General features: G+C 38.1%; 1 protein-coding gene across 1 annotated transcript; it reads left to right on the plus strand.

Moving 5' to 3' along the window:
• Positions 1-453: 453 nt before the first annotated feature.
• On the plus strand, positions 454-14,818 carry LOC144444637 (sacsin-like). Its single transcript, XM_078134172.1, has 6 exons — positions 454-745; positions 4,240-4,374; positions 5,592-5,680; positions 6,481-6,739; positions 7,141-7,304; positions 14,712-14,818. Exons 2-6 carry the CDS (start codon positions 4,344-4,346, stop codon positions 14,757-14,759), a joined length of 591 nt encoding a protein of 196 aa, XP_077990298.1. The 5' UTR covers positions 454-745; positions 4,240-4,343; the 3' UTR covers positions 14,760-14,818.
• The last annotated feature ends 1,074 nt before the right edge of the window (positions 14,819-15,892 follow it).

Genomic DNA, 15,892 nt, shown 5'->3' on the forward strand with positions numbered 1-15,892 from the left:
CGTCAGATTACGGAGATCACGTGACGTCTACGTACTAGTATTTTATAGTATATACAATGTCTATACAACATAGTAGAATATGTGAGTTGGTTATAAAACAGACTAATGTCAAACAAGGACATATGCAAATTAGACAACTATGTAGGTCGATTTAATTTGCATGTCTGTCATTAAACCGAAAGACACCAGACTATTCCTTACACCTTGATAATGGGAACGATTATTGTTTTCGAAAAGAATAGAGATTGGTAGAAAAATCGTGTTATGCTCTGTCCATGAAGCGTGACTTCATTTTTGTGAGAGATGTTTATTTCATTTTAAATTGAGAACCTTGCATGACACGCGGAAGTGTTTCCGTCGAAGCAGTACACACACTGAGCAGCCTCAGTTCAAAGAAATCACGTGATACCATTTCTACAGAAATTGTTATCAAACCTATAGAAATGGTGTTTGCTATATGTTAACGTGGATTTGGTCTGTCTGACATTTCTGATTAAGTACACTGTGAAGTAACCGAAATCTCACTATTAGTGTGACTCCAAAGTAACAGTACCTACAGAGAAAGGGTGTGATAGCCGCTAGCAGCATCTGACCTAATGATGACTGTTCACTAGGTGGAATTTTGAGCTGCAGATAAACACTTGCCATTCCTTACTAACCTTTCAGTTGTAATTAAGGTTTATTGAGGGACCTATCAGACACTCCAACGGGGTTGTCATTTTGTTTTTGGCTTTCGGAAGTTAAGGTAAGATTTATCCTCTTTTGGAAATTTTCAATTATAGCAGTTACAGTGTGATTTTCAGTGAAACGGGCAGTTTTCTGCTATTAATTAGATTCTATTCAGGACGTGTTTGCACCACGGTGGTTTCTGGAGGTAAAACAACATTGAAAGGCACGCCATTTACACCAGTTAAAATTTGCGAGTGTGTCTGAAAGAATTCAGGCCGGGATGATTATCATAATCTATCCGTCTGTCTGTCTGTCTGTCTGTCTGTCTGTCTCTGCCTGTCTTTCTCGTCCTCTGTCTGTCTGTCTGTCTGTCTGTCTGTCTGTCTGTCTGTCTGTCTCTGCCTCTGTCTGTATGTCTGTCTCTTAATCATAACATTATTATTACCAATCATCTCAAGGAAATATATAAGTAACCAGATTTAAACTGAATGCCTTCCATAAGGAATTTCATGATTTATACAAGAAATTTAGCTCTATATCTGTGATTCGTCAAGTCCCAATGAAAGTTAGTTGTCGAAAATGTTGTTGAAATGCCCACCACACCTCCTATTCTCAGCACAGGAAAGCTTGCCATCTTCGACTTCACTCGGCTTTTGTGATCCTTCTGTCCCACCACGAGTTTACACTACGGGAAAATTGTCAAGATTTTGTTGAGTGGCGCGCCCTCACTGTACACTAATTATATAGGTCAATGTATACATCACCATTATTGATACATTGTCGCGAAATTTTCTTCGTAGGCTAGGTGAGGCTTGGTCTATTTTCCATATTTTGACCACACACATGCATGATTTGGGTATAAATTATAGATTATTACACTTGATAAATATGTAAGAGTGTATTTATCCTGAGATGCAGAGCTAGATAAATGATTATGTACAAGCCTTGCAACAAACAGCGGTAGTTTGTTATCGAGAGAAATCGGAAAAGAACACGGTAAAAAGGAGACGGTTCCTAAACTTCTAATCGAAAATCTAAAGAGACACGATTTCTCTTTATTCATCTGCGCATTAGTGTGTGAAATTTAAAAATAGTAAGTCCATATTTGACGAAATTGAAACGATTATAAATATTTCACCTGTTTGTGAACTCTACGCTCATTGTAAACCTATTTTAAGGCCTAGAAAAATTGTTTTCTGGTGAATTTGAATCACCTAAATACCCTGCCTCAGTCTTCTTTCTTCTCGTGTTTGTCCAGCAAATGCAGAGTGCAGATCCAAGGGAAACACAAAATAAGGTTGACACATACACAACCCCTGAAAACAGTGTCTTTCTCAGTGTAGAGCTATGTAGAGCACGAGTATAAAGTTGGCGTCAGATTCAGATTCAGGTAGCGTCATATTGAGTTTCAGATAGCCTCAGATCCGAATACACCCGACGGCAGTGAAGCAGAATCCTTCCCTGTAGTCTCAATGATATTATTTCAGGTTTGAGTTCGTCGGGTGTCTTCGGATCTGAGGTCATCTGACGCTCAATATAATGTTCATAAGATAACGCTACGTATACCTGAATATGAATCTGAATCTGATGCCAATTTTATACTCGTTCGATTGATTAATTACTCAAATTGGTCATTGATATTCGTCGTCTTATTATCAAAACCTAATCAGTTCTGGCCATTACCCTACGGAACATGTCTATGAAATTTCGTTTGAATTGATGCGGCCGTTTTTTCGGAAATGGTGATACAGACACACACACACACACACACGTACGCACAGACACACAAACTTCATCGGTATATTATAACTTTCCTTACGGAAGGTAAAAAGCAGAACTCGGAACATCGATGTTTACTTTGTCTATAGTTTTCATCACTTTATATTTTGCGGTAAAAGACAATGGTAACGTCATACTTGGTTTGACAGTGCAGGAGAACATATATCAGCTATGACATCAAATGCAAATCAGTTAAAATAAACAATAACGTCAACGTTAACTCTAATACAATTTGTGTAAAAAAGAAACTGATTACTGCATGCATTACCTTGATACTATATACGGTAGAAGGTGGAAAGAGAAACTATAATTGATGAAGCACTTGGGCTTAGGAGACGGAGATCAATAGTTCATTGTAGGATAAGAAAAACTAAATTCTTACTTATGATTAAAATTTTTATATACTCAGGCCACAGCCCCACCCTTATAGTTAAATTGGTCATTATTCAAAATTGCTTCAAACCACACAATCAATTTCAAATCAGTATGACATCACTTAGACATTTGTTAAAGAAATAGCTGTATTTAGGGGTTCAAAACACTCATAAGTAGAATCGATTTTGTAGGATGAGAACTGCAATGGCTCACCCCCTCCCCCTCCCTCCAAGTAAAAGAATTACTATTTTTATTCTGCATTGAATCGAGTTGGAATTTTCAGACTATGTATTGGAAACCTTTATGTCTAAATAGTTTAACAAGTTACATTGCGAGTGCTCGTTCGGTGAAACCATATCACCACTAGCACTGCCATGTAAACAGATTTACATTTGTTTTACTTTCATTTTGAGTTTGAACGCGAGCATGAAAATTCACCGGTGAGTACCCAGCTGTCTAGTCTCTACACTGTCTCCATGAGTATTATTATATTTGTTTATGGATTCTTGTATTGGTAGTAGATGTCTCCGAGTAGGGCCATAATAATAACAACATACATTCGAGACCCGCGATAGGTTTCTATGAACGTGCAATTGTATGTACAGAAAATCTCCAAGGTACATTGCAATGGAAATGAATCTTTCCAAATAAAAATGTCAAGTTTCATGTTAATTTATTTTTACCCAAAAGCATAGACTGCTGCCCAGTATTAAAATTTGCCAAAATTGAAATCCGCTTCGAACCACACAATTTCAGATCAGTATGTAGTAGTACTAGTATGTAGTCCTAAGAATACAAAACCAGTATGTAGTATTGAAATATTGTTTTGCTGACACTTTACTTTATTTTTGTGCCATGCATTTACTGTAGCAAATTCTTCCTTTTGTCAATTTGAATTACTTGCCCATTTCAAATAGTTGTATTTAGGGGTACAGCACCCATGAAAGGTAAAATCGATTTTGTAGGTTGTGAACTGAAACGGTTCAAACCCACCCCACCCCACCCCAAAGTAAAAGAATTTAGTTTTTATAATCCTACATTGAACTATTGATCTCGCCCCTTAGATGATACATTTCAGACAGATATTTTCGTTTCCATTTGGTTTTCGAGAAAATCAAAGTGTAGTCCTGGGTTGGAATTTTCAGAATATTTATTGAAAACTCTTATGTCTGAATAGTTTAACAATTTACATTGTGATATTACATGATATTACTAAGACTGCCCCTCAATTAATTGAAAGAAGTTTTCCTTTGTTCTATTCTTCGTGTGCAAAACAATCACCTATATTTGGACTCTTTGACTACAAATGAACATTGAATTACAAATACTACAAAAATGTTTCCATCATTGGAATTCTGCTAACATCTTTTGACTAAATAAGTGAATCCAATATTTCTTCTCTTTTTTCTTGCAAAGCTGAAGAATGACAAATGATTTTTTCCAGAGAAGAAAGACTTGAATACTGTCACTTTGTCACATAACTCACATAAAATTTGTCACATAAAATTCCTACACTGAACATGGACTGCAAAAAACAAAAGGTCACAATAGGTATGTAACGTACGTTTTGTACTTGTAAATAAAATCACTACACCAGACCACTGACCAGTGGAAAAATAGCACCAAATGGTGTTCTTGAATATTTAGGAGGGTGAAAGGGGATGTGCCGCTCAGACAGATACAATTTCACTAGAACAGATTTGTACACTTTTCCATGTAAAAAATCGTAAAACATGGAATCGATAAATGTGTGTACTTCTTCCATGAAAGACATTTTTCCAATCCCATGTAATGTTCATACAAACCAGACCTGTCTTGTCTCTAGCAAGACATTAATAGTTTGCCGAAAATTCTATTCTTGGGTCTATGTGTCGCCGAAAAATAAAATTCTTTTGGTTATTCATACTTTGGAACTTGGATGCCACAACCCAGTCTACAAATGAAAGATAGCACTGTTGTCCTTGACGAGTATGGCACGTTGACCCGTCACCATACAGAAATGTTTGTAGTTACATATATGCTGTGGTTCTAACCTGTAAGCTGAGATTATATTTCAATGCAATGGCTGGTGAAGGTACTTTCTGAATATTCATAAAGAGATAATAACAATGTTTTGTACTAGGACATCCTTGAATCGAATCTTAGCTCACAAGTACATTTGTAACTGTAGTTTTAAATTTACAACATGGGTATGTATGTATGTGTGTGTGTGTGGTTGTTTGTTTGTGTGTGTGTGTGTGTGTGTGTGTGTGTGTGTGGGTGGGTGCAGTGGTGTCAGTGTGTGCATGCATGCATGCGTATGTTAGCATTTACGTATCTGTCTGTGTATGTAGGAGTGCAAAAGTAATGAGTACAACATGTCCTGATAAATAAATTCACTACTGACATTTCGAATGGATATTCTTTCACGAAGGATACCAAGGCAACATATAAGTAGATTATCTCCTGACATTATATCTATATGTTATGAAATAGAAGGAAACACCACAAGTTTGAATAAACGGTACAATATGTCTATTTGTATGCACTTGTGTACATGTGTGTGTGTGTGTGTGTGTGTGTGTGTGTGTGTGCGAGTGTGTGTGTGTGTGTGTGTGTGTGTGTGTAATAGCAAACTATAAGCAGTTCCGCTTGACACGATGCCTAGCAGCAAGGGCATTGGAATGCCATAAGTTTATTAGGGCAATTGTACAAGGTAAAATGATTACTCTATTGTGAAGTTGATTAAAAAGCAAAGTAATAACTTCAGAAAAAAACATCATTTTCAGGTAAAAGTTTTGGACAGCGGCCACCAACCTTGCTGAAAGCAATAAAGGGTATTCTAGAGAAGTATCCGGAGGGAGGACAGATAATCAAAGTAAGACACCATAATGTTCCATAATTTTGGATTACCATAATTTATGCAAAATCAGCTTTGGAAATTACCATGTGGAACATGTTCTAAATATCACATACTTTATAGTGTATTACATTACCTTTTATATGACGCGACAAACTGTATGACACTCAACCTGCTGACAAACAGAATACTGTCTTTTAATTTTATATTTCATAGCATAATGTACCATAATACCTGATGTAAATGAAAACTCCATCTTCAATAATTGGGACAATTCCCTTTATCCCTCTTTACGTAGTATGAGGAAATTAATGTCATCTGTAATCAGCGATGAATATAATCCCGTACACAAAACGTTTGAATGGATACCTTTATCGTTATGTCGAACCACGTTGAAACTGTTTTTATCATATGGTCATCTTCCATATATTTAAGAGAGCATAATATTAAATTCCTTCATCAGTTTTGATTGTTCTCGAACGCACCAAAGTAATTTTCAATCACTGACTGTGCATGTACCATCTGAATTTTACTCTTTACGTAATACATTCTTAACTACTGAATGTGTATTACTTTTATAAGCTACACATCCACATCATATTCCATGATCATTGAAAACATAACCGCGGAGTTACATTTATATGTGGCAATAAAGTTATAATTGGTAGATAACTAACGAAACCTTAGCGAAAGTTATATGTCAGCATTAGCCTAATGTTCATTGGTCCATTTGTTTGTTATCAATGCAAGTAATCGCTATTATCATTTTGTAAAATATTTATTTTCAAAGGTGAAACGAACAATTTACATTTTTACAGGAATTAATTCAAAACGCAGAAGATGCAGGGGCGTCTGAGGTCAAGTTCTTACTTGACATCACAAACCATGGGGAAGAAGGTCTTTTGTCAGAAAACATCGCTAAATACCAAGGGCCAGCGCTGTATTGTTACAACAATGCAACATTTCAAAAGGAAGATTGGGACAATATCCAATCCTTACAAGACAGCATCAAGAAGAAAGATCCTTCAAAAGTCGGGCGTTTTGGATGCGGATTTGTATCTGTATACCATCTGACAGGTAATAAGATGATTGCGTATTGTCTGTATACATAAATATCAGAATTTAATATTGGTATTGCATAGAAGCATGGAGGAGAAAAGGAATATTTTATATAGATTTCTATATAATCCTTTTAAAGACTAAAGGTTAATGGGTTGGCCTCTCACCTCACTTGCCGAGGAAAAGAAAGTTATATTTTATTTCAATTTAGGAGGAACACATTCAAATTCCTTATTTCTGAATGTTGAACCCTGTGATTTACAAACAAATGCACACAGTAAGTCTTTTATTTCAATAGGAAGATCTACAAAAGTGTGTGTTTGAGGGGACAGTCGGGTCAGAAAATGATAGATTTCATCTTTTTGTGTTAACAATTCGGTGAGAGATCAGAGTGTGGTTGTTAATTTCCTTTTCTGTAGATATGCCATCCGTGATGAGTGGAGATACAGTTGCTTTCTTCGATCCATTTGAAAACCAGTTCAATGAGGGGGAATCAGGACGTGCCATTGGTCTTGCAGAACTTAAGCTATATAGGAACCAATTCATTCCGTTCACCAATGTCTTCGGCATCAAAGAAAGCAAAGTAGGTCAATATTTTGAAGGAACTCTATTCAGGTTCCCGCTGCGTAATGCACCTTCTGAGTTATCAGAGAGAGTGTTTTCCCCAGACAGAGTATTTGAACTCTTCGCATCTTTCCAGGAAGACGCAGAGGTTGTCCTCCTGTTCCTCGAAAATGTAACCACCATAAGTTTCTATGATAATAGAGAGAATGAGGAAAAACTCGTTTTCCAACTCATAAAAGAACCAAAGAGAAAGCGAAATTTGAGAAGTCTCGTAGGTGTTTTTGACATTACAGTAATAACAGAAACTACTACAAATACAACATGGGGAACTCTTAAGTCCTCAGTTGATACAGATGATTCCTTTCCAGCGAGGGTCATTGAGCTCGCTGAAGAGTTGAACCTAAGCCCAGGCATAAGCCTTGCTGTGAAACTGTGTGGAGATAATGTTGAACGTGTCGAGGGCCGATTCTTCTGTTGTCTCCCTTTGCCTCCCGGTGAAGACAGTGCTACAGGTTTACCAGTGCATGTTAATGCTTATTTTGGATTGACAGACAACCGTCGCAGTTTGGTTTGGCCAGGACCTGACCAAAAACACAATCTAACAGCAGATTGGAATAAATTACTGGTAAAAGATGTGCTACCTGCTGTATATGTGAAACTAATTCTTCAAGAAATAGATACTCCTGGGGTTGGCATTGAACCTGTGTACAGTTTGTGGCCATCATGTAGCAGGCTACGACCACACTGGCGGTGTTGTTTAACACCTCTCCTTGACAGCTTACAACGAAAACCAGTTTTCTTCACAAATGCTTATGGAAGTAATAGTAATTGGATTACACTTGATGAAGCAATAGTGAATACAACAAGTAAAAAAGGCATTGAAGAGAATGTGGCTAAAGTGGTTATCAAATATCTGGAGACAAGTGGGAAAAGGGTATCTTCATTACCAGACCATGTCCTCGAGTGTTTAGATCAGCATTCCTGTGAGTATATGGAAATTTCACCCTCTCTGCTACGAGAGTGTGTGAGGACCTTTGGTGTGACAAGACAAGACAGAGCAAAAAGACACAATCTACTGCAATACTGTCTTGAAGATCTTACAGACCCTCACATGTTCAGTGAACTTCATGGTGTACCTCTACTTCCTGTGGAATATGGCAGTAACATTTCATTTTCTTCAAATGGTGATGTGAGTCCTGTGTTCTTTCCAACACATGAACATCCTATGTCACTTCTGCCACTTGGAACTATGGGGCAAAAGTGGTTTTACGTTCTTGAACGTAATCTGTCGGCGAAACTCACTGAAAAACTTCTCAAGGTGGCTGAAAGTGGCAAAACAGGGGAGACTGAGAATGATATATTGAAGTTTCTGCCAATGGTATTCCCAGATGAGTGGATAAAGAGTGCTGGCAGAACTGTTGTAGACTGGACACCTGACAGACATGATCACCCTTCCGAAGATTGGTTGGATGAATTGTGGATGTGGATTCAGAGGATACTTCCTCATGACCTTCATCGCCTTGAAAAGTTACCCATCATACCTATCGAGGGACCCTACAAGAAGCTGGCAAAACTTCAAAGAAATGTTCCAATGATATTCAAGGAAAGTGTCCTAGGAAGCCTAGACGAGTATGTAAGCCAGTGCCTTAGATTAGTGGGTGTTATCATCATACCACATCAGACAGACAGTTTGAGTCTCCCCTGTTTAAATACGTATATCCAACAGCCTTGCCCAGATGGTATCATTGATGTTCTTAAGAAAACAAGTCGCTCTAACCTTGAGAACTTATGCAATGCTAATTCGAATGAAAAACGACGGTTACGTCACATGCTTGCCAAACTCGACAGTGCAAAATATCATAAGGATGTCATATCACAGCTCCCAATATTTGAAGTAAGTTATCTGAATCGTAACATACAGCAGACAGAGTATGTCAGTTTGGGGAAACATTGGTCAGGGAATGTTGCACCACTGAAGATCGATGAAACGCTATCAAAGGTACTTAAATTGAGAGAAAAGATGGTAAATGCTGAAGATGATTCTTCTAGGTGTCTTTTAAAACTATTCAACATGACACCCATGTCGCTTTCAGAAATCTTCACACGTTATGTATTTCCTGACATTCGAAATGGGCTTTACAACAACGAGGACGTTCAAGAGATAATACTATGGCTGTTGAAAAACAAAGCAAGGCTTGAATCTGAAGACAAACAATTTCAATCCAGTATGAAAGCCTTCTTCAAAAAGACTCCCTGCATACCAATATCACCAGATGGACGACAACTTTCAAAACCTGAAAAACTGGTCGATCCAACTAAAAAATGGGCTTCATTATTTGAGGAAGAGGATGGTAGATTCCCACACCATACCCAATATCGTGACAGTTGGTGTCTGTTTGAATTATCGATTCTAGGAATGGCTACAGAGAAATTAGAATGGAAAGATATTGTTGATAGCGCATGCTCAGTACTCCAGTTGTACAACCGTGACGAAACCAAAGCACTTAAACGAATTAAATGTATCATTTCATATTTACAAGCGCACAGACGTGAGTGTCCACATTGGGTACAAAGCAAATTAGCAGAAATACCCTTCCTTCCAGCCAAAAACAGACCGAAAGATAATAATTTGCCATGGTTCGCTAAGACGCATACATTGTACTCACCGGAAGAAATATATCCAAGTTTCCAGGATAACTTGGTAAGCACTTCAAAGCCAATACTAAATGATGGTGGGATAAGTTATTATGGATGTGGACATATTTCTTATGAAATTCGAAACCTACTAGGCCTACAATCACGTCCTACTCTCGACACTGTGCTACATCAGCTCTTCATGCATGTCTGTCAGACGTATGTAGATGATGACGCTGTGAGCAGAATATACGATTTTCTACAAGAATGTTTGACTGGTGGATCAAAGACAAAGAACGGTGACCCAACAGTAGCTTCAAGGCTCCTTGGAGAAGAGAAACCATTTCTACTTATTGATTCACAGTTTGTACACCCAGAACAAGTGGCTTTTCAATGTGATATAAACTGCAAACCTTATCTGTATGGTGTTCCATACTGTTTGACGAAATTTGAAGCCTTGCTGAAAGCCTGTGGTGTTAAGAAGAAGTTTGAATTGTCCCAGTATGCAGATGTAATAGCTGACTTAGCCTTGAAGAAGAATGGTACACCACTCAATGATCAAGAGTTTTCTATGCTCCAGGGTATAGTTCAATTATTACAGAAAAAAGACATGCCTGATGGTGTAGCATCAAAGATTTCTCTTCCAGACAGTGCGTGTATTCTACATAAACCAAAGGAGCTGGTGTTGAGGGCATCATGGACCATCGATAATAATGCTGATGGATATAAATTTGTACACGGGTGCATCCCAACTACATTTGCAGTAAAGTTAGGAGTGCCCACAATAATTGAAAGAAAGGCTGAAAATGACTCATCCCCCATTGGTGAGGAATTTGGTCAAAATGAGAGCCTACTGACAAGATTGAAAGGTATTTTAGTGGATTATCCATGCAGTAATGAGATCCTGAAGGAATTGGTGCAGAATGCAGATGATGCAAAAGCAACTTATATGCACATTGTATACGATAGGAGAACACATCCACATGACAAACTATTAAATTCAAGATGGAATGAACTACAAGGGCCTGCATTGTGCATTTACAACAATAAGCCATTTTTGGAAAAAGACATACAAGGAATTCAAAGACTTGGTGATGGCAGCAAAAGAGATGATGATACAGCAATAGGTCAGTATGGTATAGGATTCAATGTAGTTTATCATTTGACAGACTGTCCTTGTATTCTGAGCAGAAATACTGATTTGATGGTCTTTGATCCTCATTTGACGTATGCACCTGGAGCAGATGAATGTCGACCGGGGCGATTGTTCAATGTGCAGAAAGTGAAAGCTGACTTCCCAGATGTCTATGAGGCATATCATCTACCCTGCGATTTAGATCTTGACAATGGAAGCCTGTTTAGATTAGCATTGAGGAAAGATTGTTCCACTTCGAAGATCTCATTGAAGGGCTGGTGTGATGAGGCAATGACTGAATTACTTGACGCATTAAAGAATGAGGCTAATGAAATGTTGTTATTCCTTAACCACCTTCAGACGATTGAAGTTTCTGAGGTAACTGAAGATGGGTCACTTACCAGGCTATGGAAAGTGAATATAGAAGGTGGCTGTGAACAAAGGACATTGTTTCCTAATTGCATTAGGAAACTACTTACTGAGCTGGGTACCTACAAGTTGTACACAGTGCCACAACAGATGAGAAAGTCAAGTTTCACAGTGACTATAAAATCGAATGATGATATCATGTATAAATGGATAGTTGTGAAAAGGTTAAAGTTAGAGGTCACCCCATCTGGGAAGGAAAGATGTGTTCCCGTCCAAGGAGGAGCCGCAGCACTAATTGAAGGCCCTTCATCAAATGTCGTGTATCGCAAAGGATCACCCGGCAAAGCATTCTGCTTTCTACCTCTTCCAGTTCTGACAGGCCTTCCTATCAACGTCCATGGTCAGTTTTTCCTCCAATCAGACAGACAAAACTTATCAAGAGAAGGTGTAAGAGGTGAATGGAATAAGAAGATCAAACAAACACTCATAGCACCTTCCTACTATGAGGTTTTGCTGGAAATGAAAGAATACCTGTTCAGTCAAGTACAGGGTGTGGATGAAAACACAAGTCTGAAGTTTTATGAATCGTTATTCCCCAGCACGCAGACTGTTCATAGTGACTGGAACGACCTTGTGCATGAAGTATATCGACTTATTTCAGCCGAACAAAGAAATATCTTTCCTGTTAGTAAACATTCTCATGGCAATCAGTACAGTAAAACCAATGAGCTCCTATGGTTACCGTTGAACGATGTGTATTTCAACCGATGTGATGCTAAGCAAATAGTTGATGTACATTCTTCCCTTGGTAGTATACTTCAAGATATTGGTTTCTACATAACAATCTTTTCTGGAGAAAGACTGCAGGATATCAAGCAGTCAGATGTAGAAGTTGTCGGTGACAGGGAACTCACTCCAGAAAATGTTCTTGAATTCTTAAAGAAATGCAGATCCTTTCGTCAAAGTACACTTAACAATCTGCCATGTCCTGTATCTTATTCAGCATTTGGAAGCATAGCCAATGTGAAAGAAGTACTGAGATATTGTCTGAAGGGGGATAAGCCAATTTTAGATGGAGTTCCCCTTTTAGTTACTCAAGATGACATGCTAACAGAATTCTGTAATGAACGTCCAGTATATAGGACAACACATCCACATGTAGTTCCTGAAAAGGCAAGGGACCGCTTCATTTCAAATGAAATATTGGGAATTCTTGATGAAGCACATGGCTTGGATAAAAAGGATGCTGCCTTGGTTGAATTCAAAGTAAGAGACCTTGAAAATGTTCTCCACTATGTGTTACAATGTTGGACAGACTCCATGCAGTGGAAGGGCAATGCCAGTTTAACTCAATGGATGAAGGAACTATGGAAATTCCTTCACTATCGATGCCAGTATGCGAACGACTCCATACATTGTCTGCAACATTGGCCACTCATTCCTTCATCAAGCAGTTACTTGGTTCCCCTGGCGCGTGGGAAAACTATCGTAGACTTAGAAAGAAAACTCATCACACAATCTACAGTTGAAGTGAAGAAAGTTATCGAAATGATTGGATGTCATTATGTTGAATTTGCTAGCATTACTAGTGATAATGTTCACACACATGATATTCGTTACTTGATTAACAAATATGTTGCTGATCCAAACTGCCGAACTGATATGATAGAAGTTCTTCATCGCCATCTTTCGCCAAATGACCAACTGACCGAGCATGAATGTTTGGTACTACAAAAGTACTTCTTAGAAGATATTGACAGACTACATAACGCAACCTTGACGAGGTTAAAACAACTTCCCATATTCATAACAGTGACTGGATCTCCAACCAAGTTGGAGAAGTCATCAAGTCAATACCAAATTTTGAGAAGTGGAATTCCAGACAGTGAAGTTGAGAAATGGGTCAACAGGTTCAACAGAATATTCCTGAAAGATGGCGACATATCTGTTGGTTTGTATCACAAATTCTCAATAACATACATCATAAACGAAGATTTGTACATTGAGATTATCTTACCATCATTTAAGGCTTTGACCTTTGAGGCCCGCCTGGAGCACCTGATATACTTGAGAGATAAACTTGGGTTAGATGATGGTTTAACAAAGACTGCGAAGTTAATGTCTAGCCTAAGAAATCTTGAATTTATCCCTGAAACAGATGGAAGTGGTACATTGCTATCAGCCAGCAATTACTATGACCCAACTATTAAATCCTTCAAGAAGATGATGTCTGAAGATGCTTTTCCTCCAGTTCCTTTTATTGATTCAAAGTGGTTAATCTTCTTGAGAGATATTGGTCTCCAAACAGAAGTAAAGTCATTGCATTGCCTAGGCATTTTGGAAAATATCTATCGTGAATGCCAATCAAGTCAACTGAATGAAGATCAACACAGGAGGGCTCGAAAAGCAATAAAGTGTTTGACCGAGTGCCTCAAAAAAGAAAAGGAGCCAGAAAGTGGATGCGACTTTGAGAGAAGGTCGCTGTATTTATTCAGTGAACAGAAGAAATTACACCTTTCGACAGAGCTTACTTATAATGATCTCTTATATGAAATGGAATCTGTTAACACGAACTTCATTTTTATGGCCAACCTTTATTCTCTTGGAATAAAGAAACTTACCGAGTTATTTGTATCACGCCTACCACCTGAACACAGGCCAAAGCTGTTCAGTGACACTGTACAGGAGAAACTATCAGAACACGAACAGTGTCTAGATGGGACGGGTTGTAAGCTTGCAGAGAAATACCAGCATTTGATTTCCTCTGATGATATGTGTAATGGTATCCTGCAGGCCATACTGAGGTCGTCACGACAAGACATGTCAGAGGAACTGAAGAATAAAGTAAACAACCTTAAACAAGTTAAAGTTCACTGTTGTAAGGAAGTTCGAGTTGAACTTATTTTTCTCGATGGCAAACGATCAGTACCAGGGAGCAAGAAAACACTTCCCATATATATGTGTCACAGTTACAATTTTGTTATTCAGTGTTAGGTTTTGTTTTAGTTATGTAACTTTCTGTCCTTGTACTTATGTAAATTTCTTTACCTTCATGAATTTCATTAGATACTAGTAGTCAAATAGTTTTAGACAGGTGTACCGTGTCAGGTATAAAAAGCCCAACACACAGGTCACCGGTACATTCATTTTTTGTGTAGCCAGCAAGGCAACAACCTACCTCTTTCACTTTGTACTTCAGGTTAGTTATATTCTCTTTTTCCTTTTGTGACATTCATTTTTTGTGTAGCCAGCAAGGCAACAACCTACCTCTTTCACTTTGTACTTCAGCTCCTGTCCTTTCCGTTATGTGTGTACGTTGTAATAAAGTTTATTTGAGTTAACTGCATCAACTGGTATGATATTTGGAGTGTGAGGCGGCAACCGTGACAAATGGCGTAGTCGGCAGGATGGCAATTCCTTGTCCACTATATCTTGTGTGGTGAAGTTCAACCCGAATCGGAGAAAGTGCCACGTCGTCAATGCCTTCAATCCAAGACGGAAATCTCTGCAGAGTGTTTGAGTGGTGAACGACTTGTGAACTGAACTAGCGACAAGGGTCAGCGTAGTATGGTGTCTGCGTTCATCACTGGTAACTTGGATTGAAAGTGTGAGCAGTTCAAGAACAGTTGCTGTATTTGACCGTAAGTGCTGTGAATTCAATACTTGTATCCAACCTGGAAGCAAGCGTGAAACTGTGTGCACTTTATGAACTGAATTATATCTGAAAGTTGACTCAAAATAAGTGGACTTGGTGTTTCAATTGCCAATGAACAGTTTTCTTTTCAGTAACCGTGTTCGCCGCTACCGAATATCAATAACGTAAGTCCAAAAGAAATTTACGCAATTTCATTTGTATTGTATAGAAGTTTTGTTTCGATGTATGTCCAGCAGCTTAAACCATACTTCACTTTAGAAATTTAATGTCAATTTATTTGAGAGAGAGAAAGAATTTTCGATTTTTTGTTATATTTAATCGTTATTTGCCATTTAGTAGAGTTAAGTTTGTGCTGTGATGTTAATAGATCACTCAAAAGAACTCTCTAAGACAACAGAGATTTGTAATGTTAAGACATCACTCAAAAGAACTCCCTAAGACAACAAAGATTGGTAAATTTGAATTGTAAATTTTTCTTTACGTCTAGCCAGAATGTATGTACGAAGTAGTCTAAATGACGAGGACGCCATTTCCTCAAGCGGGGGAGTATGTCACAGTTACAATTTTGTTATTCAGTGTTAGGTTTTGTTTTAGTTATGTAACTTTCTGTCCTTGTACTTATGTAAATTTCTTTACCTTCATGAATTTCATTAGATACTAGTAGTCAAATAGTTTTAGACAGGTGTACCGTGTCAGGTATAAAAAGCCCAACACACAGGTCACCGGTACATTCATTTTTTGTGTAGCCAGCAAGGCAACAACCTACCTCTTTCACTTTGTACTTCAGGTTAGTTATATTCTCTTTTTCCTTTTG

The sequence above is a fragment of the Glandiceps talaboti genome, chromosome 1 (genome assembly GCF_964340395.1).
Source record: "Glandiceps talaboti chromosome 1, keGlaTala1.1, whole genome shotgun sequence".
Lineage (NCBI taxonomy): Eukaryota > Metazoa > Hemichordata > Enteropneusta > Spengelidae > Glandiceps > Glandiceps talaboti.